General features: G+C 45.1%; 1 protein-coding gene across 2 annotated transcripts in view; it reads right to left on the bottom strand.

Annotated features, from left to right (window-relative positions):
- Positions 1–26,492, bottom strand: part of SLC25A26 (solute carrier family 25 member 26) — a 2,337,350-nt gene that overhangs the window by 595,627 nt on the left and 1,715,231 nt on the right. The window contains exon 7 of one of the 2 annotated variants that reach the window (XM_044077958.1): positions 20,031–20,100. In XM_044077958.1, the coding sequence (XP_043933893.1) occupies positions 20,031–20,100 (70 nt within the window). Of the gene's footprint in view, positions 1–19,989; positions 20,101–26,492 lie in introns of both variants that reach the window. The other variant, XM_044077959.1, reaches the window with a different exon arrangement.

Below are 26,492 nucleotides of genomic sequence, written 5' to 3'. Positions count from 1 at the left end.
TAAAGCAGAGAAGTATGGAATTCAAGAAAAGGTACAAATGGAAATGTTTAGAATGAAGAATTAAATATGCTAAGGTAAGAGGTAGATGATGCTCAACTACTAACGGTAGGAGGAGGAAAGCCCCAGAAATAAATGGTATCATTCTGAAAGTTTGGAAGCCAGGAGGGAAAAACTGATAAAGATCTGGAAGGTTTTGTTTAACAGTATTTTAGAAGGTGGAAAAGTACCAACATCCTGGAAAGAAGGGGTGGTAGTTCTAATACCGAAAGAGGGTAAAGATCCATCAGATTCAGCTTATACAGGCCCATTTCAATACTAAACCACAATTATAAAGTGTTTATGTCTATAATGGTTAAAATAATGGCAAACTTAATGCCAAAACTGATACATATGGGTCAATGTGGTTTTGTGGAGGGAGGCAAACATTTGACATTAACAAAACACTGATGATCCAGAGGGAAGCAGAATGTAAGAAAATACCAATGTTGTTGGTGGGTCTTGATGCAGACAAAGTATTTGACAGTAAAATGGGACTTTATGAGCAGGGAAATGGAAGCATTTGCATTTCTGATAAAATTATAGAGTTGATTAGGAGGATATATGAACGATCGGAGGCAAAAAATTAAAGTGGGTGGGGTCCTCTCTAATAATTTCTGCTTGAGCAGAGGAACCAGGCAGGGCTGTCCTCTTTCCACTTTGTTATTTGCATTATATTTAGAACCACTGACAAAGAAAAGAAGGGACTCAGAAATTCAAGGATAAAGTTGGTATGGCACTACAGTCTGTAGTCAAGAAAAGCTGTCTCTGTTTGCAGATGATATTTTATACCTGACAAAACCAGAAAAGGACATTACACTGTTGTGGAACATTTTGAGACAGTTTCAAATCTTTTTGGGATGCAAAATTAATGAAGCTAAAACAAGGGCAATAGAGGTAAATTATGTACCCGCACACAAATTGGTTCAGCAATATCCATATTTATGGGGATATGAGAAAAAATGAAGTATTTAGGAGTACGGACTAAAAATTATTCTGGTGTGGCAGCTAAAGATATGTGGGGAAGAGACTAAAGAAAAAATACAAAAACTGAGAAATTGAAAGCTCTGTACATGGAAACGGATAGTGAGATACACATAGTTAAAATGTTTTTAGTTCCTTTAGTCTTATACATAAGGTCAGGCATATTTTTATCAACCAAAGGATTACCAATTAATAAAGAGCTGAAAGATTTTATCTGAGAGTGGAAGACAGCAACAGTCAAGTGGAATAAGCTGATTCTTCTAATAGAAGGTGGATTGAAGGGGTATTTCAGAGCTACACAGTTAAGACTGCTATACATAGCAGAAGCAGAAACCTATAGTTCAAAGTGGAAAGGGACAATGATGAAACGGCGATGCTCAAGAAACAAGGAGAGACTAGGATTTTGGATGCAGTTTTTAAGGAGAGTAAGAACAGGCCAAACACATGCTCTATGCTACTATATTATATTCATAAAGTAGCAGAAAGTATTCTAAGAACTAAGGCAGCATGAGAATGAAGAAAGGAGATTCTGCCGATAGGGAAGACTGCAATTAGGGATTCAGACAATAAGCAAGAGGGGACTGGAATTTATTGGAAAAAACTGACAAAGGAACTAAGGTAGTTTGAGCAAATAACTAGAGAGGAATTTATTTGGGCTGCAGGTTACAGATTGCCTTCCCTATCAAGGCTTGACATTAGTGTACAGGCAAAGAGAAAGAAATAGGGGGGTCCTAAATGAAAGACCAGCATTGGAAGAGTTTTTAGTAGAATCTAGAATAGAAGCTGCCATTAAAAAACGAATATTTAGTACAGCATATAAAATACTGTATGATAACTATAAGAATCAATCAGAGAAGGTTAGAAAGGATTGGGAAAAGAGATTGGATAAGTAATTCACAAAGAAACAATGGGAGGATGTATGTATGTATGCCTCCCAGATATGCAACAAAATCTACAGGATTTTGGATTTTTGCTTGGAAATGTTTACATAGATATGTTGATACCCAAAACAGAGTCCAGAGAATTTTTCCTCAGGTAGACACCAAATGTTACAGGTGTGAGGAAGAAATAAATGGCATCATATTTTCTGGGAGTACAAACTGCACACTACTCAGTCAGAGATACCGGGGGAGCAAATTGGTGTAACTAGGGAAATGATTTTTCTGAGCGATGACACAGAATCAGAACTGCCTAGACAAAGTAAGGCCTTGCTGAGTCTAGTTATGGTGGCTGCTAAAAAAGCAATTACTAGAAAATAGACATTAAAGTCTATACCAACTGTGCTAGAAGTATTGAATACAGTAACAGAGATAAATCAACTGGAACTGGGATCATTAAGAAAGGGTATGAGCAGATTACAAAGGAAAAAAATGGAAATCGTGGGAATAATATATACAGGTGACAAATGAGGTTTAAAAGAAGGTGGGACTTGAATGAGCTATGTAATGTTTGACTGACAATGACTGCATAGATTATAAGTGATGTATAATGTTTGCAACTTGGATTATGCCACTATGCTTTGTGATATAAAATGCTTGCAGATGGGATTATGTCAATATGGTTTGTTTTCATTTATATAAATTTATGATTGCCTATGTGATAAGTGATAATTTAAAAAAGATGTTTCTTGTTTAAAAAAACAGGTAGAAAGGGGTGGAATTAAATTACATTACAAAATTGGAAACTGTGGGAACAATACATGCAGAAAATTCTTTTGGGAGGAAGAATGAAGTTTAAGAGAAGGCAGAAATTGAACAAATTATGTAATGCTGCTTTTATTATATGATATATAAAAAGAGTTATGCACTTACCATAACTTGGAATCTGTGCTATCCAGTGTCATTATTCATCGTGGATGGGTCCTGGATCCGACCTAGGATCCAAGCTGTCAAAGTGAGTGACAGTTCCTGAGCTCAAGCTCCTCCTCTCCCTTTACTTCCTGTTACCCATAACGCTCAGATCGGGTTTACAAACAACTATCCCAGAAGGGACACTGTCTGCACTCAGGAACAGCAGAACCAAACATGCCATTACTCCAAGAATCCGCTGGACAACAGAAGGAGGGATATGGAGGGTGGGAATGCGATGAATAATGACAGTGGATAATACAGATTCCAAGTTATGATAAGTACATAACTCTTTATCTGATGCTTTCTGTGTCATTATTGATCACGGATGGGTCAGAGTCCCCAGCTACACAAAATCCAGGGAGATTTCACGGAAGGATATGCCAGAGTACAGAAGAATCAAATGAGGCTCTACTCCTGGATACCAAATCCAACTTGTAGTATGTTACAAAAGTATAGGGGCTTGACTAACTGGCAGTAGCACAAATGTCATCTAAAGATGTCCTGGTCCAGAATGCTGAAGACGTAGCCACTGACCTTGCAGAATGAGCTTTAATAGGTCTGGGAAGATCCCTGTGATTGCTCTCGTAAATGTGAACTATGCAAGAAGCTATCCAGCGAGAAATTGACACTTTGGAAATGGTCCTGCCTCTCCTTGCCTGGGAAAAGGCTACAAAAAGCTGATCTGACTTTCGAAAATTCTTAATCCTCTTTAAATAGAAATGTAACTGCCTATGAACATCCAGTACCTGATACTCCCCTTTGTTCAAGAAGTTGGGAAAAAAGACAGGGAGCTCGATATACTGATTTAGGTTGGTTTCCAAAGCCACTTTTGGAATGAAGGAAGGATTGGTTCTAAGAGAAATCTTATCCTTAATAAAAACCATGAAGAGAAGCTTTATGCAAAGAGCTTGTATTTCAGAAACCCTCTTAGCAGAGGTAATTGCCACCACAAAGGCCGTCTTCCAAGACAGAAACTTAATATCACACTTTGTAGCAGGTTCGAAAGGAAGTCATGTCAGGGACTGCAGCACCAAGGTAAGATCCTAAGGAGGAGATAGATCTTTGAAGGGAAGCCTAAAAAAGAATACCCCTTTGAGAAAGGCCTTGCAGAGCCTAGAAGGAAACATGGGACTATCGTTTAAGTGGAAGTTAGAAATAGGTGCAAACTGCAGCTTAATCATTGAGAAGCTTGCCCCTTGCTGAAGCAGAAAAGAAAGAAAAGACAATATATCCGGAACCGAAGCAGAAAAGGGGTCTATATCCCTCTGAAGAGCCCAAAGAGAGAACCTCTTCCATTTGCTGGAATAAACCTTTTTAGTGGAAGGCTTTTGAGATGCCAAAATAGTATCCTTCACCAGGGAAGGCAACTTGGTCTGGCTGGCGATCATTGGAACTGGAGGTACCAAGATGTCAGCCTCAGGGATGTTAGGTCGGGAGGGAGAAGTCTCCATGGGTGGGAGATGAGATCTTGGGGACTGGATTCAATATCCAAGGCATATATTTCAGATGAGACCAGAGGAGGCAGACCCATGTCTGACAAGGCCAAAAGGGGCAAAGAAGATGAGGTGAGCCTTCAGGTGATAGGCTTTCTGTAGAACTTTGGGAAGGAGGGGAGTTGGGGACAAACGTAGAGGAGTCCCAGGGGTCAGTTGTGAATCAAAGCATCCCTAGGTGACTCCCTCATTGGGGGGAATCAAGGCAAAGTATTTGCTGTATTTGTGATTGACAGGAGATGCAAACAGGTCACAGCATGGAAATTCCTATAGCTCGAAGATCCGACCTGCCACTGACTGTTTCAGGGACCATTTGTGGGGACTCAGGATAGACCTGCTCAGTTTGTCTGAGAATTGCCAGGATATGCGTTGCAAGAAGAAAGTGACCAGGGGCCATCATCCATTTCCACAATATCATGGCTTCTCTGCACAGTGGGTAAGACTGTGTTCCCCTTTCTTGTTGATATACCAGACTACCTCCATGTTGTCTGTCTGAACTGTTACAGTCCTGAGACGGCAAAGGTCCTGGAAGGCTTTCAACATTAGTACAACTGCTCTCATCTCAGCGAAGATAGCGCAGTGGTAGAGTTATCGCCTCACAGCAAGAGGTTCTCCAGTTCGATTCTCGGCTGGGGTGCCTTCTGTGCGGAGTCTGCATGTCCTCCCTGTGTTTGTGTGGGTTTCCTCTGGTTGCTCTGGTTTACTCCCACGTTACAAAGATATGCATCTGCAGCGTTTCTCCCCGGGCCTCTGCTGAAAATTGGCTTTGTTCCAAGTCGGACTTTCCCGGTTAACAAATGTTAAATAAAATAAAAAATAAATAAATAATAAAAATCTCTAGGGCACTGATGTGCAACTTGGTCTCTAAGGGGGACCAAGTGCCTTGAACCGTACCTCCCCTGGAAATGCCCCCCCCCCACTCTAACAGGGAGGCGTCCGTGGTCACTGTGGCTTGGGGTTGCAGAAGGCAAAAAGGTTTCCCTAGTAGGAGATCCTCGTTCTGGATCCACCACCTCAAGTGCTGCCTGCAGACAGTACAGTTGTGTACACTTACCATAAATGTAGATGTTCGAGTGTATTCACTGTTGCAGTCATTACATTTGGGGTAATCTGCTGGCAGGTTACCCTCAGTCGGCCTGAATAACAAAGTCGTGGGTCCTGCGTCGGTTGCTGTCTCCTCTTCCACGATGTCAGGTCGTCAGGGGTATAAACCATGCAGCCGATGTCATTTTAATCAGTTTTTCTTGCCCCAGATGTCAGGTGCCCCCCAAATGGGGAGCAAAAATATATAAATATATATAAGCATGTAATGCAGAACACAAAAGGTTTACCTCCACCTAAAAGCAAATACACCAGAAAGGCTTTTGAGCATAGTGAAGGAAAGGAGAAGTAAAATAATAGAGAAGAAAGGGGGCTGGTGGGTGGGTAACCCGGACTGCAACAGTGAATACACTGGAACATCTACATTTATGGTAAGTGTACACAACTGTACTGTGTTCTTCATGTTTCACTGTTGCAGTCTTTACATTTGGGTAGAATCCCAAAGCTACGGATGGGAGGATGGAATTATACAGCATTAGGAGCAGGTATAAGGCGCTGCAGGACAGCAGTGGCAAAGCCTGCCCTGGATTAAGAAAAGAGAGGTAAATGGTAATGTTTTGTGAACGTATGAACTGAGTTCCAAGTATCAGCTTCTATAATGTCTCTGGTAGGGACCCCTCTGAGAAAAGCTGCAGAAGTAGATGCAGCCCTGGTGGAGTGGGATCTGATCCCCCCTTGGGGACAGGTTTACCATGGTGCATGTAGCAGAAATGAATACAATGGCTTATCCATTTTAAAATTGTCTGCTTTGAGATAGCCTTTCCCTCTGCCCCTGCAGCAAATGCCACCAGTAGTTGCTCAGATTTTCGTAGAGATTTTATCCTGTTTAAGTAGAATCTTAGTTGTCTGTGTACATCCAATGAATGCAGAATCTGCTCCTCCTTGTTCTGCAGATTTGGGAAAAAAGTTGGCAGATGAATACCACCTTAGGCATAAAGGAAGGATTGGTCCTGAGGACCACCCTGTCCGGATTAAAGATAATGAAAGGCTCCACTGCCATGAGAGCCTGTAGTTCTGAAATCCTTCTAGCTGAAGTGACTGCTAAAAGAAAGGCTGTCTTCCAAGAAAGAAATGTTATGTCTGCAGTGGCAGCTGGTTCAAAAGGAGGTAGAGTGAGTTTTTCCAGCACAAAATTGTGGTCCCATGCAGGGGTTGGAGCTCTCCTGAGAGGTCTCAAATTTTTGGCCCCTCTGAGGTATGCTTTAGCAGGGGATGAGAAAATAGAGGAGGCTCTGTGTTTTAATGAGCCAGGATGGCAGAGGCATGGATTTTTATTGAAGAAAAAGATAGGCCCTTGTGAAGCATCTCAGTTAAATATTGCAGAATCTGAGGAATATTGGGCATTGCTGTGTTTATTCCTTGTGCTTGGTTTCAGGCACAGAATCTCTTCCATTTATCAGCATAAGATTTTCTAGTACTAGGCCTTCTAGTCTCCAAAATGACATCCATCACAGGTTTACTGAGGGATGTCACTGGTGAAATTAGTTGATTAGCCATGCTGCAAGATTCAGTGTTTGGAGCGGAGTGTGCAGAATTTGATAGTTCTGCTGAGACAATAGATGAGGAGTTTGAGGAAAGTAACACGGAAGAAGGTGTGACATATTTCTTAGAAGTGGGTACCAGTGCTGGCGAGGCCAGTCTGGAGCAATCAGAATCATTTTTGGTTTTTCCTGTCTGACTTTTAGTAAAACCTTGGAGAGCAGAGGCAGAGGGGGAAAGGCATAGACTGATAGGTCTTTCCAGCTGAAGGACAGAGCATCCACTTTCCAAGCATTTTTGTAATGAATTCTTGTGCAGAATTTGTCTAACTGGTAGTTTTTGGGTGAGGCAAAAAGATCTATGTCTGGGCTCCCCCATTTTCGTGTCAACATGCTGAAGATTTGCGGATCCAGTTTCCATTCGTGTGGGTCCATTAGATTTCTGCTTAGGTCGTCTGCCAGAGTATTTTGCTTTCCTGGCAGGAATTGAGCTTGTAGATGTATTTGGTTAAGTCAAGGCTGTGTTCCACAAGGCCATGGCTAGTCTGCAAAGGGGGTAGGAGTGGGTACCGCCCTGCTTGTTTATGTACCACATGACTGTGGTGTTGTCCGTCTTTATCAGTAGTTGTCCTGGATGAAGGAAGTCCTTGAAGGCTGTCAGAGCATTCTGTACAGCTAGCATTTCTTTCTGGTTGATATGTAGGTGCATCTGAGTTGGGCTCCATTCGCCCTGAATGCATCTCCCTGCCAGATGGGCCCCCCAAGCATAGTCTGATGCATCTGTAGTCAGGGTTTGTGTGGCAGGGGGTAGGGTGAATGACAGTCCCTTGTTTTGGTGACAGCCTTCTGCCCACCAAAGGAACTCCTGTTGCAGGCAAGGAATGAGAGGAATCATTGTTTCCAGGCTGTGACAATGTTGACTCCATAAGCTTTTTAGGTACCACTGAAGCTTCCTCATATGCTGACTTGCATATGGAATTAGTAGAATGCAGGATGCCATGAACCCCAAAGCCTGCAGAATTTGTCTTGCAGATAGCTGGGTTTTTGTGGCCACTTGTTTGAAGTACGTTATCAATTGAACTTGTCCAGATGTTGTAGAAGAGTGTCCTTGTCCTCTGCCTGAATTAGACAATCGTCCAGATAAGGATAAATTTGAATGTTTCTTTGTCTGCAAAATGCAATCACTGGTGCCAGGCACTTTGTGAAGACCCTGGGCGCAGTATATATGCCAAAGGGCAGTGCAGAGAACTGGTAATGCAAATAGCCTGCTTTGAAGTGGAGGTATCTTCTGCAAGATTCCCTGATTGGGATATGTAGGTAAGCCTCTTTTAAGTCTAGAGTTACCAACCAGGCATTCTTGCCTAGCATAGGTAGTAGCTGCTGTAGAGTCAGCATCTTGAATTTTGGAATGTCCAGGAAAGTATTTAGAATGGATAAGTCCAGAATTGGACGCCATGATTTGTCTTTTCTGGGTACCAGGAAAAGTCTTGAATAAAAGCCTTGTCCTTTTTCCTTTTCTGGTACTGGTTGAATAGCCCCCATATCCATGAGGGACATGACTTGCTTCTGGGCCTCTGCCCACTGATTTGGAGGCAGATTTGGACATCCGTTTGGAGTTGGCAACGTGTGGAAATTAAATCTGTACCACTGGGATACTATATTTAAGGCCCACTTGTCCTGGGTAATTAGATGCCAATTTTGAGCATGAAGTGCTAGTTTTCCCCCCCAACGGGGCTGCCAAAAGATAAGTGCTTGGAAATGGCAGAGGAAAGTCATTGAGACTGTTTACCGTAGGGAGGAGCTTTGCTACTTCCTGATTTGGAGGTGGAGGCACCCCATTGTTTTGTCCTGTAAGATCCTTATGACTGAAACCTGGAGCCCTTGGAGTGTCTGGTTTTGACCTGAGCGGCTCTTTTGGGTACTGGAAAGGACCAGTTCTTAGTAGGTCAGTACCTACTGAACCTGGGTGGCTGCACTTGCAAGAAATTTTTAGTTTGCATAGATTTAGCTTTGTCTTCCATCTTTTTCAAAACTTCTTCTGCCTTATTACCAAACAGACTGTCCTGCTATAAAGGGGCATCCAGCAATTTAGCTTTAACATGATCAGGCAGATTTTGCTCCTTGAGCCAAGCATGTCCTCTTATCACAGATCCAGTTACGGCGGCCCTGCAAGAAGCCTCCAATGAATCAAACCCACATTGCAAAGTATGCTTTCTAACTTGTTCAGCTAAATGCAATAAATCCTATAACTCTTCATTTTCCACACAATCAGAAATCAACATAATTTTCTGTTTCAGTAAGCCCATGACATGCTGTTGATATTTAAGCATATGAAATTGACAGTTTAAAGCCCTGATTGCCAGGGTTGCAGACGTATAAACCTTCTTACCCCATCTATCTAGTGCCCTGGAGTCTCTATTAGAAGGGGTAGGATTTTTAGCAGTAGAAGCCTTAACACCCTTGGGACCCTGAGAAATTGTTTCAGGGTCAGCAGCAGGATTTTTGAAAAGAAACTTGTGGGAGTCAGGAACCCTGTAATATCTGTCTGGCTTACTAGGAGCCGGAGGCAGGGAATCAGGAGCCATGCTAGATTCTGAGAAAACATCATTAACAATGTCTAAAACAGGAGGTATAGCCAAAGGCCTATGCTGAGGAAGAAGAAGAAAATCCCTAAGCCTCTTTTTGGATTCTGAAAAATCCTGACTCTCCCAATGAAAATGTTCCCTTAAGGAACGCAAAGTCCCTCCAAAAGAAAAATCCTCCGGAGGAGAAGCAGAAGGGATGGATTCTTCTGCATCAGAATCCTCATAAGGGGGAATTAGAAAATTCCTGATCAGAAGTGGAATCAGAAGAAATGGAAACCTGATCTGAAGATTCATAAACAGTGCTTTGCCTAGGCCTCTTAGCAGGAGGGGGTTGGGAACCCCCTGATCAAGGTAATTAAACCCTCAGCCATTTTGATCATTTGTTTTTTAAGCATAGGGGCCTGAGCAGGTGGCTCATGCATCAGTTTTTTAGACATAGAAGTTGGTTTTGGCCTTGTTTTTGATGAAGGCGTCGGTTTAATACACAAATCTTTAGGCCTGAAATCACCCTCAGAAGCCGGTGCCTGCTCAACGGCTCCAGACCCATCCAAGGGAGAGACATCCGCGGGTTCAATACTTGGAGAAGCTCACGGCATACTGGACTCCAAATGGGTCTCGGTAGAGGCCTGCGACTCAAAAGTAGCAGGCATCAGGGGCTGCGAAAGCGCCTCACTGAGTACCGGCGAACTGGCGACTGGCTTAGGAGAAGCTTTGTCATCGGTTGTCTGTCTCTGTCTTTTTCTTTGTGTTTTTTATGAATTCCGGTAGTCGGATTGCTACCGACGACATTTCAGGATAGTTAAATCTTGAAGCAAAGTATTTAGAAGCAAAAATATACCGACGCTTAATAGTGCGTTGGTTAAATTTAGCACAAAACTGACAGCAAGGCACGTTCTGGTCAGGGCCTAGGCAAGGAATACAGTACAAATGAAAATCCTTATGAGGTATTTGCTTCCCACAAGTAATACAATTATTAACTTTTACTGACATCGGTAAGGAGCAAGAAAAAGTTTCCCCAATTGGGTACTTAGCTTTAGTTTGAAGACTTCGGTTCTGAAACTCGAAAATTTAAATTTCGGGAGGCGGCCGACCGGCACTTGCGAACTGCTTCTGCTTCAGGCACTGCGTGGCAAGAAAGACTGATTAAAATGGCGTCGGCTGCATGTTTTATACCCCTGACGACCTGACGTCATGGAAGAGGAGACAGCAACTGATGCAGAACCCAAGACTTTGTTATTCAGGCCGACTGAGGGCAACCTGCCAGCAGATTACCCCAAATGTAATGACTGCAACAGTGAAACACGAAGAACATCTGAGAGATTAAAATTAGTATGGACATAGGGTGAAGAGGAGCCGACCACTGTACTGCTAAGGTCCATTGAAGCACTCACATGTGATACCTGGGGGAGGTGAACCAACTGAATAGACACTGCCATCGATCCAAGGACCTGGAGGATGAGATGGGCATGGACACTGTCCCAATCCAGCAGGAAAAGAACTTGCTCCTGGATCGAGTCCACTCTGTGCAGGGAAAGAGCTGCAGTCTCCGACACCATGTCCAGAAGAACTCCTATGAATTCCTGCCTCTGACACGGAGGAAGGTGAGACTTTGGAAGGTTGATGGTAATGCCCAGGTCATGAAAAAGGCTTAGAGCGAAGTCTGTGGCTAGTGAAAGAAGATGCTTTGTGGGAGCTGTGAGGAGCCAACTGTCCAGGTATGGGAAGACCTGAAACCCCTGTAGCTGGAGATGGACTGCAACCATTGCCATACACTTGGTGAACACCTGGAGGGCTGAGGTGAAACCAAAGGGCAGGGGTCTGAACTGATAATGACTGGCCTCCAGCCAGAAGTGTAAATATCTCCTGGAGCGCCTGTTTATTTTTATGTGATAGTACACATCCTTGAGATCTATCAAACACATCCAGTCGTCTTTGCGCAGAAGCGGAAGAATGGACTGAACAGTGACCATCCAGAACTTTGAATTCTTGACTGATAGATTCAGATTGATGAGGTCCAGAATGGGATGCAGGTCCCCTGTTCTTTTGGGCACTAAAAAGAAGCAAGAGTAAGTACTGGATCCTTGTTGCCCTGTTGGGACCTTCTGTATGGCCCTTTTTTGAAGGAGGTCTTGCACTTCTTTGAAAGCCAACTCCCTTTGGTGGGGTGGGACATCAGGGGATGACTTTTGGATCAGAGGGGTGAGACTGAAGGGTATAACATATCCCCTGGCAAAATGTTTAGCACCCACTGGTATGAGGTAATAGCCACCCAAGCCACGTGGTGCAAGGAGATATGATCCCCGTCTGCCTCCAGGGCAGTCAGTCAGCATTTCAGGAGTGCTGTGGGGGCTTTTCTGAGAAGGGTTCTCAGGAGCCTTGATTCTGCAGCCTCCCTCTACCTATGGGGCAGCATCTGCCATTGAATCCCCTTTCCCGGCCAGGAGAAGAGGATTCCTGCACAGCATACTGGAAGGAAGACTGTCCTGCAAAACCATAGCTTTTTACTACCCCTCTCAGTCTTAGAAAAGGACCGTTGGGAAGTAGAAAACTTGATACCGACCACTGACAAGGACTTTCCCTCCTGCTCACTGCGAGTCAATGTGTCCTGGACCAAAGAGAGTAGATCCATCGAATGGCGCATTAGTAAAGGACACCTTAAAGTTGTCCTCAAACCTGCAAAGGGAAGCCAGGTATGACACCTAATAGCAATGCCTGCACCCGCCATTCGAGAGGATGCCTCTACAGCATTTGAGATCAACCTCGATGAGGCATTAGCTAGGGTAGTGAGTGTGGAGAGCTTGAAAGAAACCACTTTAAGGATCTCCGGAGGCAACAACTCCGAAAGGGAAGAGGAAGACTCTGAGAACAAATCCCTTTGCAGTCATGTAAAATGTGCCATGTAATTTGTAACCATCAGTCCGAATGTAGCTGAGGCACACACGCGCTTCTTAAACCGGTCGATCGCCCTAGACTCCCTGTTAGGGGGATGGACTGTAGAGCTCTGTTCCTCAAGCTCTTTCATTGTGGCTGTGGCAACCACAATAGCATCTACTTGGATACCTTTACTCCAAAATGCTTTGTCCTTGGGGGGGGGGGGACTAAGAAACTTATCCTCCTCTTAAGGACTGGTTCAACTGTGTCCGGCTCCTTCCACGCCCTGCTGGCAATGAGCTGTACTAACTCGTCCACAGGGTGAGACACCCAGGAAGTAGATGGGCCGGTCCCAAATGCCTTCAGGAACACAGATTCCTCGGAGGATGGGTTGGTGGAAGACCAACTGCCCCACTCTTTCAGGATCTCAAGTATGTCGCCAAAGGAATCCTCCTCAGATGGTAGTCTGAGGGACCTGTCCCCTTCCTCGAAATCTGTGCCTTCCATTAGAGACTCTCACAGAGAGTCTAGATGTCTACTCTTGCACGTCCTCTTCCGAGGAGGCTCTTCCATTGTGGGCTCTGGGGAGGACTGGAAGGAAGAGGGAATGCCTACTGCGGTTATACCATTCTGAAGGTGATCCCGGGAGGGCTGACCACGGACCGATGATGCAGATTTGCCACCCAAAACGGAACTAGGCTGGGTAGGATCCAGAGCTGAGGAAGAGGCTGCTGACCAACCGGAGATGGTCCTCTCTATCGCCCTGAAAGTGGACGGACTGGATGAAGCCCCACCCTCCTCCCTGCCGGCCGAGACCGACTGGGGAGACCCCAGCACAGTGACAATATATCCGGACGATACTGGACCCAAGCTATCCAGGGAAGAGGCTCCCAAGGGAAGGGAGCAGTCTGAAGACTCTGGACTAGAACCCACCACCAATGGCCCCCAGGGATATCTTGGGCAAGAGGCAAAGCCAACCCAGCGGGCAAGTGAGCTGAACTAACCAGGGACCTAGGAGGTGTGTGAGTGGGGGCACTACCCAACACCAATGGCCTCTCCTTAGGCAAGCTCTGACCTCGGGGCGTTGAACTCCCAGGAGTTGGGCAGGAGGAGAGGAGATCAGAGGTGGGTGAAACACCCCTTGGCAAGTGGCTAGGGGATGGAACCAGACCCAATTCCATTTGGGCTTTGAGAAAGCTCATCATCTGGTCCATATCAGATGGCAGCAAACTCCTAGAGGACCAAGAGAGTGAAGAATGGCCAGAGTGTCTGCAGTCCCTTGATGAGGACCTGCTGCTAGACTTTCTTGAATCCTAGAGCTCGGAGATGGCTGGGGAATCAATAATAACAATCGGCTCCAAAGGAGCCATCGGACCAAAGGCCCGGACAGATCAGAGCAAGCGAAATTTCCTGCAGACAGATCCAACGAGGTCATTGGAGCCAAGGGGAATCTTGAACTTATCGGATCTGAGGACCTCCGTACTTCAGAGGAGTCGGATCCGGCTAGAGGAACTGAGGCTTTCAGAGCCAATGACCCCGAAGCCAATGCCCCAGAGGCTGAACTCGAATCCAGAGCACATGGATCCGAGAGAGCCTGGGCCGTTTAGCAGGGGAGTCCTGCGAGGAAGAGGGCTTCCTCTTGGGATCCGAAGTGGTCTTGGAGGAGGAGCCCGAAACCTTTGGCCAGACGTTTTAGAAGTAACTTGTTTCTACGGTCTAGGAGAGCCCTGGGATTGAATCATGCACAGATATCACATTCAATCTCTAAATGGGGCTCTCTTAGACAGTAGACGCACTACTCATGAGTTTTGGCAAGAGCCAATTTGTGAAGACATGAGGGGCAGCATCAAAAACCTGATAGTTTGTCAGCCACCACAAAAAAAAGACACACTAATACACCAAAACACTCACACACAACAGGGAGGAGAAGGAGAAGAAAGTGGGAAAATGGTAGGAAAAAACCTTAATGCCAGCGAGAGACTAAAAGGGGGGAGGGGGAATCTACTCCTAACCCTAACAAAATAGTACTGCAACTAAAAGCTTTTTAAACAGGGGGAAAAAGGAGACAGAAAGATATAGAAATAACCTGAAAAAAAGGCACTTATCTACCAGAAATTGAGCTTGAGCAGCAGGAACACGTCCATTCACGATAGCGGCAAATAAGATCTGAGGATTATGGGCAACAGGAAGTAAGGGGAAGGGAGGAGCTCAAGCTTAGGAGCTGTCGCTCACTTTGCTGGCTTGGAGCCGAGGTCGGATCCAGGACCCATCCGTGATCAGCAATGACAAACATAGCATCAGATCAATATATGCAATGTACAATATTTGTAAATGTGAATTTGTTAATATGGTGTGACTGCTTTTGTATAAATGCAAGTATCTCTATCTCACAATTAATAATTGAATAATGGTGTCTAAAAAATATCTATGGTGACCAAAAGTGCAGCCAACATTCTAATACCATCTAAGAAAGGGGACTAAACAAAGGCCTATGCTGAGGAAGAAGAAGAAAATCCCTAAACCTTCTTTTTTATTCTGAGAAGCACTGACTCTCCCAGTGAACATGTTCCTTTAAAGTATGCAAAGTCTCTCCAAAAGAGTAATCCTCAGGAGGAGAAGCAGAAGGGATGGATTCCTATGCATCAGAGTCCTCACAAGGTGGAAAAGAAAATTCCTGATCAGAAGAAATGGAAACCTGATCTGAAGATTCAAAAACAGTGCCTTGCTTAGGACTCTTAGCGGGGGTTGGGAACCCCTGATCAAGGTAATTAAATCCTCAGCTATTTTGGTAATTTGTTTTTTAGGCATAGGGGCCTGAGCAGGTGGCTCATGCGTTGGTTTTTTACACATAAACGTTGGTTTTGGTCTTGTTTTTGATGATGACATCGGTTTAATATACAAATGTTGAGGCTTGAAAACACCCTCAGAAGCCGGTGCCTGCTTAGCAGCTCCGGACCCATCCAAGGGAGAGACATCCGCGGGTTCAGTACTTGCAAAATCTCGCGGCATACCGGACTCCAAATGGGTCTCGGTAGAGGCCTGTGACTCAAAAATAGCGGGTATCAGGGGCTGCGAAAGCTCCTCACTGAGTACCGGTGAACCAGCGACTGGCTTAGGAGAAGCTTCGTCGTCGGTTTTGGACCTCGACGGTCTGTCTCTGTTTTTCTCCTTGCGTTTTTTGTGAACTCCAGTAGTCGGATTGCTAACCGATGACATTTCAGGGTAGATAAATCTTGAACCAAAATATTTAGAAGCAAAAATATACCAACGCTTAATAGTGCGTTGGTTAAATTTAGCACAAAACCGACAGCAAGGCACATTGTGATCAGGGCCTAGGCAAGGAATACATTACAAAGGAAAATCCTTATGAGGTATTTGCTTCCCACAAGTAATGCAATTATTACCTTTTACTGACATTGGTAAGGAGCAAGAAAAAGTTTCCCCAACGGGGTACTTAGCTTTAGTTTGAAGACTTTGGTTCTGAAACTCGAAAACAAAAATTTCAGGAGTCGGCCGACAGGCACTTGCGAACTGCTTCTGCTTCGGGCACCGTGCAGCAAGAAAGACTGATTAAATTGGCGTCGACTGCATGTTTTATACCCCTGACGTCATGGAAGAGGAGACAGCAACCAACGCAGGACCCAAGAGTTTGTTATTCAGGCCGACTGAGGGCAACCTGCCAGTAGATTACCCAAATGTAATGACTGCAACAGTGAAACACGAAGAACATCTAGCAATGGTTTAAGAAGCAGCAAACATCAGCAACTCAACACACCTTTTCTTAGGTGATGATAGTCTTTAGACTCATCAAATGTAGTGCGTCAACAAAATCAACATTCTCTGGGAAAAGTCAAATGAGGGAAAATCCTCACCCACAGTTATTTTTCAGATTAAGGTAGTGTGTAACATGGCCTATATAAGTCAGGAACTGTTCATTCATTCATACACAACATAAAGGAGATAGGGAAGATGGAGGCCTCTTTCTGTTTTTCTGAACTACCAATAACTGAAGTTGAAGAGTTGGAGCCTTTGCTTTTCTTTGTTTTTTTTTTTTTTTTTGAACTATCAGTCACTCATTTAAAAGAGGTGTATTCAGATGCTTAATCTTGAGTGATATCCTGAAATAATGTATATCACTCCAGATTAAACTGATCACTCTACAGTAATAAAGGAAGCAGAATTAGTGGGTCAGGAAATCAATGACTGTCACCTTAGCAGTGGTACTGGACATCTGCTCCTTTTGACTCACTGACATGCAACCGACATGACTTAGAAACTTACATCAAGAGAAAGCTGATGTTGGTTTAAGCAGAAAATGTTCTGAAAGTAATAAGAACAAAGTCCCACAACATTACAATAAAACAAATGTCAGACTGTGTTACATTTTTAGAGAGACTTGATTTATTGTTACAGTTCACCAAAGCTTCACATTCATAACTTACTAACAGCTCAGGGTTAAAAAGCCACACACTATTTGCTAACCTGATAGTGTCTAAACTCATTATTTATTTGGATGGATACTAGGCAGGCAGCTAAAGACTTGTTAATCCAAATCTGGGCTAAGCAAAACAATGGTACTGCTTCTGAAAGAACTGTACATTGCCTAGAGTCTTCCAAAATGGATCTCATTAGAATACGACATTACCAGTTTATGGTTACGTTAAATGAAATTACTTGAATCTTCTTGCTAGGTGAGAGATGTGTATCAGGAAGGGCCACATAAACTTTAACAAGAGACAGCTCACCATGAAAGACTAATAGCATGTTAGCTAAGATATGCATAGGATTTGGATGGCCCAGGTAATGCAAATGGTGGTGAAAAGTCTGCTAAGTAGAAGGAAAGCGAGTCTAAACAAAATCTGGAGAATGGAATGGTTGCTTAGATATGACACAAACCAATACATTTGGTAAACAAATAAACAAGGAGACTGCTAAGTTGAAGGAAAACGAGTCTAAACAAATCTGGAGAACGGAATGGTTGCTTAGATATGACACAAACCAATACATTTGGTAAACAAATACCCAAGGAGACTGAACCTTTGATATGAACATATCACAGAAACAAGGGAAGGAAGTTAAAAGCAACAGATGCATACTTCATAGGAATCAGAAAAGTCGTAATGTTTAGATAAAGCTATACATTCAAAAAGTTAGACTTTAGAATGTAAGTTCTAAACACTGAAGAATTTACTTGCGCTTTTTTAACAGACAGAAGACAGCTGTATGGACCAGCCTAGTTAAATGGCATGTGTTGTTACGGGCAGTGGAAGTGATCAAGAAATTGGGGAAGAGGGGTGGTGAAATGTTTGAAACCTAGGCCTGTACAGTACAAATACAAAGAACGGAGGTCAGACCCAGTGGTTAAATGATATTACATATTGCTTCTAAAAATAGTTCTACAACTGGGCAATTTGCTTAGCTAAGTAGTTTTAAGAGTAGCAAATTACAATTGCCACTGCAGAAAGATCCGTTTAGCTGAGGCAAAACTCATGACTGAGCTTGCCACCATTATGAAACTAGTGGCAAATGCAAAAAAAAAATCAGTAACAAAAAGATCTTCACTTCTTTAAGGAAACCTTCATATAGAGTTCACATAAATAAAATAATTAATTTAAATAAGGTAAAAACAAAAATGTTAATAAAACGGAATATTATAGCATCTCAGGTAAACAGTACTACGAGTATAAAATCGGCTCAACAATGTATAGTAAGTACAGTGGACTGTGTGTACAATTGTAGTTTATAACAGATGTATCTCCACTGAGCTGTTTTCAGAAAGAAGTGCTACTATATGACAGATAGGAATTCCAGTTTCTATAGTTTTGGGCTTACTTTACCAGCAAAACTTTAAGTTCTGCCCAGTTGAACCTGAGCTTATTCATCTCTTAGGGCAACAGTCATTGACGGAGGTGTTGTCATCCAGGCAGCCATGGAGAAATGTAGGCTCTCGTTGGCATCTTGGCAAATGACAGCATCATTTCTTATCTAGCCTCATCTCTGATGGTGATTTGAGCACATGCATTGTGACAAGTATCGCCTGTGCCCCTGTAGCATATGCAAATGCACATTTCCACACAAGCTGACAAGGGATGCAATCATTGGCTAGCAAGGTCACACCCGTGCCTGTCTGCCTGCAGCCTGCTCCCCACTCATGACCCACCTCTGCTACCAACCAGCCAGCACTGAGTCATCAAGTGAAGCAGTAAGTACAGCCAGACTGAGACACACCAACCATCGCCTCCTGGGAGTGTCACTCTTATCCTCCCCTACCTGTGCCATCAAGCACTCAGGCTGATAATCACTCCTGAGTTGCCAGGGCTGTAGTCAAGTCTGTATTACTCTGTGCCACCAATGCAGGTAAAGGAATTACTTTTTTAACAAGGCTGGTATATAATAGTAATAATCACCACCAAGCCATTGGTCATGTTAGTTTACTCACCCCTGGCACCATTTATCCAACCTTTTGAGAAAGTAATTTCTGTCATATCATTACAACTAGAAATCACATTTTTCCCTTGTAACAGATCAGTCTCCGTTCCCCACCTGCATGGCGGTTTGTTATGCCAGTTCTTATTTTTGTTCTTCTTTGCTTAAAATCCATTCCATGTTGTTATCAGTTTTGGTTTAAGTGTTATAACCATTACTCTACCCTAATTTTTATTAACCCCTTTTCACTATCCAGCAGTTTTAGTTTGGGGATACTGTCATTCTTACTGTAATCTCCTGTATATCAAACTCTTAGCCTAACGAACACTTTATTATTATTCAAAGCCATAAATAATCTGACAAAATACACAACACCCTATTTTAGCAAAGTAACATGTCTGGAAATGAGTCACATATGCCTAGTAGTAAGGAATTTTCGGTATGCATCAGCTCAATGCTTAGCAGTTTGCGTGCTCAGGAACAGTTCTGACATTTTCAGCATCATCAATAAAGTTTAACGGAATAACTAAAGTTTAAAAATACAGCATCACTATAAAAATTCATAGCATCTGATAGGTACAGCTCTCGGCCATTCTGTAATCACCTTTTTGCCTTGTAGTCACTAATAACATCAGTTCAATGTTTTGTTCCTGATCCCCTGCATGATTTGGAAATCATAATACACATTCTTAAAGAGATAGGCTGAGTGCAGGCAGCTCTGCTGCAACAATAAAGGAAAGCTTTAGCCCCTCTGGGTGTTGCTTCAGTATCCTCTGCACTGCTGACACCAGTTAATCTGGCCTATTGTCAGACCTGTCATTTAAAACATGAATCATAGCTGCCTGCTGAAATCAACGTCCTTAAAGAACAGCATGGGGCAGACAGATGCACTGTCCTTGCACCCACGGGAAGTTTGCTCTTTCTTAAGAAAGACACAAAGCTTTTGTAGGCAGTAAGACAGCTTGATTGACAATTTTCATTTTTTTTACCTGACAGAAGGTTGTCAGAAACAAATTGGTTGTCTTTCACCAAGACACCTCTTTGAAATTTTCTTTTCAACTGCAGTTTACTCTCTTCTCAAAACACAGCCTCAGAACAAATGCTAGAATTTAAAAAAGAATGCTGACTTGTTTTATTTAATACATTTGTGTCATTTTCCACCCACCCTCCGTTGACTTGTTCCCAGTATAACATAATCCTTTGCACCTGCAAATGCTCCACAGACTGCTGACTGCCAAGAATCAGACGCATGACCTTGCTTCCATGACCAAAGACCCTGCAATGAAAAAAAATATATATTAAAACATGTTTAGAAGAAATTGAAACCCCACTGGGTTAATGCTGGGGGATGAGAACTTAAATCTGATGCTATTTTTAAGCTGAATCTGAATGACGTAATAGGCAGTTTTCCCAAAGAACTTCAGTGTCTTAATATGAACAGCTGGAGGGAAAAGATGTCTGAAGCTGAACTACATTTGGCACAGAAACAATTACATGGAATCAAGATGGATGTATGCAAGCCTCAAATATTTTCATTATCAAGTACTTTATAAATACACATTTACAGTAACGTGCAACACAATAAAACCTGCAAAAGCTGAAAAAATAAGCACTTGTGACAAAACAAATGTGTGCAACTTTCCTGATCTGCTCATAGATAGTCTCCAAAAGTAAACTCCAACAATTTAAATAGTTTTAACATGTTCAAGAACAAATCCAAATTTACTGTTCATTTTTCATGGCTCTGCTAAAGACCACTAAAATATGCAATCTCAAAAAACTTCCTTGGTGGCAAAGCAATTGTACATTTAAACTGCATTAATTAATCTAGAGTCCTGATTCTCCTACATATAGTATAAACATCTTTTGTTGGTATTTATAAAATATGATTCAAGACATTTTAATGATCACAGCCAGTGTTTATATGCATTAACGGCCTCTAATCAGGAATTATTTGAACTGGCAGAGTCTATATTTTGTCAGCAGAAAACGAAGACATATTTATACTGCAGATCAGAGAAACTGAAATACAAATAGGAAAAATCAAGTATCCACTTCAACATGTATATTTATAGTTCAAATTCCACAAGTGTGTCTGTACTTATCCTTTCTTCAAACACATTTATTGACAAAAAAGGCTTTAACAGTATACGTTCAAGTTTAATCAGTTGTTGGACAACACCGTTATCCCTGAAATAAAACTTAAAGCAGGTACATGTATTATACTAATCATTTTTTTCAGTAAGCACGTATATGTGGGAGAATACTATTATACCAGCAGTTCCATTTATGTAACTTTATTCATTTTCCCAAATTAGAAGTTATGTACTCACCATAACGTTCCATCTGAGTAGGTGTATTCATTTGTCTGCAACCTGTGGGTTATGGATCCGACATCTGATCCCAACCGCATAGTTTTCCAGCTATGGATCCAAGCTCCTCCCCTCCCACTCCATAGTGCCCTGCCTCGCTCCTCCCTCATGACCTCAGATGACAATAAGCAAAAAAACAAAACAAGGAAAAGGGAATATGCAGGAAACTGAAGGAAATAGGGGGATGGAGCGGGGATAGAGCAGACAATGAATACACTCTAATAGATGGAACGCTAGTGGAGGACATAACTTCTAAAATCTGAGATTCTGATATCTTTTTGTTCAAACCTGTGGGACAGAGTCCTCAGCTACCTGAATCTTGGGCGCTATCATGGAAGGATATTCTCGACACTGATGAGCCAAAGGATGCAAGCCCTAACCCTAAGATGCAATGGAATGTAGAAATAAATGCATGAGATGGAATTGTCATCTAGAAACTTAGCCTGAAGGCCGAGGCAGAGCCTGAGGAATTGAAGCCTTGAAGGCTGCCGGGAGAGATAGGGGCCGGGTTGAATGGGCATGAACACCAACAAATCGGCCTGTGAAATCCATGATAAGCCACTAAAATGCAGAAATTGCTTTGATTGAATTTGAGAAAAAAAACAAATTGGCTTGCCTAAATTGAATTTGGCAAAGGGTGCTGAGATAAAATCGCTTTGCTGCCTGCCTGTGAGTGAGTGTAGCCTAAGTTCACCCTTTTGTTTTCATACTTAGTAAAGGAAAACAGAGGTTAATGGATTGATTGATGTTTGATAAGAGTTTCAAGAATTATTTTTAGGAAGGATGTTGGGGTTGGTCCCCGAGGGAAACACAAGTAAGGAAAAACCAAGTTGAGAGGTTAGCTGATAAAGGCTTAAGTTGATGTAATTCTTGAGGTAAAGCTAATGGGTTCTTGTAAGACTTGGCTGTGAGATCCACCAGGAAATGAAGGGCACTGTAGGGGACAGGAAAAGGATCCACTGTAGCCGGCACGAAGGAGGAGGAACAAGGAGGAAGGGCTGAAAGAAAGTAGGCACCAGAAGAAAAAAGCCGGTTAAGAAAAGTTTTGCACAATTTGGCTGACATAAAAAGTTTTGCAATTTGGTTGATGTAATAGGATTAGGAACTGACCAGTGGGAACTGGCAGAATCATTAAAGAGAGAGAACTTAAAAGAGAGAATCTGAAGGGAAAATCATTGAAGAGAGAGGCTAGAAAATCAAGCACCTCATTTAGAAAATCAAGCACTACATTCAAACCTTTCCTGTGGATGGTTTATGAGCCGCCACCAAATAGCCTTTACCGTGAGGGCCTTGGAGTCCTTATCAACCGGAAGCAAATATGCTAAGTCGGGTCAGGTTCAGGTTGTCCCTGGCTGGAGGAGAATGCAGGATGGAGGTTCGGGAGGAGAAGGATGGGGGGATGAATCATCCAGAATGATGATGAATCAGAGGAGGAAGGGAAAACCAGATCTGTCGGATAGGGAATCCAGAAAGTGAGAGGCAGAAAAGGAGCCATGAGAATGCTTGATGAAGAATGGAGAGGCTTTGAGGCAAGGGCAGCCCACACACAGAAGACCGGGAATCAGGCAGCAAACAGAGGCAAGGGTTTGGGGGCATACAGAAGAGGTATTAGGCAAGGGGTGACCAGAGCTGAAAAAACTTAGAAATTGAGGGAGATTGAAGAGATTCCCAAGTCGTAATAATGTTTTGGCCATTTGACCGCTGGAGAGACACTGGACAGTGGCTGGGTCAGGAATAAGTGCGCATGAATTGACAATGCTAGGACCACTGGAAGACCCGGATGACAATTGAGTTACCTTGGAAAGCTTATTGGTGAGATTACCAACCGGAAATGGCTCATTTAAAAGAGAAAGCCGGGTTGGACAAAGAGGCTCTTGCTTGTTGATGCCTCTTGAAACAGACATATCATCCTTCTAAATTGTGATTGTGATGTAGAAAACAAGTCTGAAGTTTGTTCAATTGAATGAGCAACAGTCATATCTAGAACATTGATGACGCAGAGCACTCCGCCTATCGAAAGTCGTCTCAATACCCAACAATAAGAGTTGGAAAGGTCTCTGAGAGTGGGGAGGCGCCCGAAAGTACCGTGATCCCAAAGTGCCTTGGACTGAGGGCGCACTGTGGTGGACCGAGGAGCGGGCCACCAGGGGAGATCGCACCAACAAGGATTGCTGATCGCCAGTGGGATGATGTAATGGGAGAGAGGGGAGCTCTTGGTGCACCAAGAGCCCACTGTAGAATGCGATATTGGAGGAGACAAGAGAAGAACCACTATAGACGAAGCCAGAGACCCTAGAGCAAAGAGGACCAAACCATGAGAGAAGCATGAATGGAGACTGGCCTGGGACTGAGATGCCTCCGGAGAACCTCTGTCCGCAGTGAGAGGGCTCTTTAAACTCCTTCTGTCCTGAGTGGCAAATATGAGCTCTAAGAGCTGAGTAAGCTAAGTCTGGCTTGTTTGAAAGCTCTAGAGTGGAGTGAAATGGAGAAAGGGACTGAAACATTTATTGTGATGCCCAGAAATGGAGCAAGATGGCCAAGGAGTCAGAGCTCCAGGAGAGAAGGATCTGATGCCCAGAAGCAGGAGCAAGGGCCGCTGGTAGGGCTGGGAAAGACCTGCACCCCTGGGGCTGTGGTGGGAGCCTGCCAAGGACCCGGGTAGGGTAGTGACTGGCTCCCTGCGGAATGGAGAAAGGCTGGAGGGGATGTGGTAGTAGGGGCTCTTAGAATCTCCTGAGAACTATCGAACACCTCCTCCGGCCTGTCTCCAGAAGGGGGAGAATAGATTGTGGAGTGACCATTTTCTCAGAGCCTTTCTCCCCGCCAGAGGTTCAAGAGAGTAGAGTCTAGGTGAATTTTTAGTTCTATCTTTTGGCACTAAGAGAGGAGAGAGGTCTAGGAGATTGGTCGGGTGGATTTGGTTTGGATGGCTTGGGGCTCTAGCAGATGCAAGATTTCTCCTGGGCTGGTATCTTTGACGGGTGGTAATGCCTGGGCAAGACTTGGTATTTGCTGCCAAGCCGCCTCCCCTTTTGAACCTGGATGGCCTTTGGGACTTCAACTTTGGAAGGTGAAGGAAAAAATGCCGCCAGCTGCCCCTGGATATCCCCGGACCGCTCCAGACTAGAGCCGCCGAAGCTCCCTCAGGTCGCTGCGCTGGCCCCCCCCCCACTGGGTGGAGAGGAGCGGAAGTCGGCAACACTCCCTCGCCTTGGGGGCTAAGCCTCCTCCTTCCCTCCTTCCTCAGCTGGCGATTGGGGTCCTCTGCCTCTGCCTCTTCGCCCGCGTGTCCTCTGTCCTCGAAGGCCTGTTCTCGGTTCCTTCGACGGCAGCTCGGGACTTCCGAAGCGGATTCTTCGCAGACAGCTTCTTCCTCTAGAATTGCCGCCTGGGGGAACAGCTCGCAACCATTCCGGACCACTCCAGAACAGAACCATCAAAGGGCTCTTCTATCCCATCGCCAGGGGCGCGCAGGTGCCGAGTGGCGGAGCCAGCCCAGCGCCCAGTGACCAGTCCTGTCCCTCTGCTTCAGCGAATGACGTAGCATGGGAGAGTAGCCGTAGTGCGCAGCTTTGTCCCTCACCTAAGAGTGGCTATGGAAGTGAGTGCAGAGCTCCGTCCTAGAGGTCCGCCCGCTGACCTACAGCAGCGATTCTTCCCAAGGCCCACTTGCCGCGTCCTCCTCCGAATTGGACCCAAGCGCCGATCCGAAGGACATTTTAACTAAAAGTCCGCTGATAACTCTCCCCAGGCTAGCAGACTCCCGGTCTGGTGGGTGGACTGAGGGAGATCCTGAGCCCCTTCCTCAGGCCGCCCGGTGACTCCTGCACTACAGGAGGGGAGGACCCAATCTTGGCTGTCAGTTCCCGGGTGGGAACCACCAACAGGTGCGGGTCGGTGAGGCACGGTGTCCCAATGGAACCTGTCAGAGTAGAGGGGAAGATTCTATCCGGTCTCGGGGGACCAAGCCGTACTCGGGGTCTGCCAGGGAATGCCCCCAACTTACACTCGGACTCAGTCTGGGAGGAAGACATGGGGGACTCTGGGGGGTCTCGCTTCTGGAGCCAGACAAGTCCCCAGGAGACACCAGGTGACCGTGGGGTCAACCACCCTCCTCGCAAGTGGGGATCAGTGATCCACCCGGCTGAGCCATCAGATCTCCTTTATCAAGCGCACTGGCCTTCCTCCTCTGGGGCAGTCAGAGGAGTCCGCAGCAGAGCATTGCTCGGATGTAGGCAACTTAAAAGGAAGGGGCCTCCCCAGGGGCGGTCAGAAACGGCGTGTCTCAGGAGGGGAGACGGACGGAGCCGAAGCAAGTGCCGGGGTCCGGCTCTAACAGGGGCTCTATGGTGGCAGCCTGATCTCCGAGAGGGGCTCTACCAAGGGATCCAAGTGTCCGGCCCCTCGACCCGCAGTGATCCCTCCAGCGCCCTCGACTCGAAGCGGCGACTGCGCCGGCGACACAGACGGGCGCCGGGATCGATCCGGGGCCCCGGCACCGGGTCGGATCCGGCGGCCCGAGGCATCAGTCAAGACTGAGCCCCACACCGAGATCGTTCAAGGAGCTCCCTCCTCCCAATCCGGCCGCTCGGCGCCCAGTTGCCCCTCCCGAGCGGCGTGGACAGCATGGTCCCAATAGGCTTGGGTGGGCTGGTCCCTGTCTCCCCGGCAAGCACCAAGAGTACATCCATCCCTGAGAGGCCTGGGGTCGACAAAGGATCAAGCGGCCCATCCTGGATAGCTGCCTCATGGGTCGGGTCTCCCACCGCCTCGGAGGTGCATCTGAAGTTGGATCCGATAGGCTCATGAGCCGTCCTCTTGGTCAGTGCCAGAAGGAAGGTCACGGGCGGTGAGGCGACCGAGGAAGGAGGAGCTGGGCATCGAGCCGGAAAGGCGGAGAAGCTCTAGCATCCTCCTCGGGGAGAGAGGTCTCGGCCCGCCCGCCGGAGCCAGAAGGGGGTGCTTAGATGGTGAGGAGAAGAGAGGGGAGCCGGAGTTTCAGGCCCCGTGGTCCTGGGGTGCCACAGGGGGGAACAACCGCAGGAGCAGTCCTTGGGGGGCGAAAGGCGGAGGTCGGAGTCGGTCCCATGGTTGCACCCCGCCGAGGGGCTGCCTCTCCGGCCCGCCTCGGCCGAGGGAACCTCGGGCCTGCGAGGTCGATTGCAAGTCCTGGAGGTAAAAGACCCTCAAGACATTTTAGGACACCGGTGTGGCTAACAAATGTGACACTCCCAAAAAATGGAAACAGCATGAAAATATGGAGTCTAGGCTCCTAACCTAACTCTAATCTAACCCA

Source organism: Protopterus annectens, chromosome 7.part0 (genome assembly GCF_019279795.1).
Source record: "Protopterus annectens isolate FY-2018-M chromosome 7.part0, PAN1.0, whole genome shotgun sequence".
NCBI lineage: Eukaryota > Metazoa > Chordata > Ceratodontiformes > Protopteridae > Protopterus > Protopterus annectens.
This window is presented reverse-complemented; position numbering and strand designations above follow the sequence as displayed.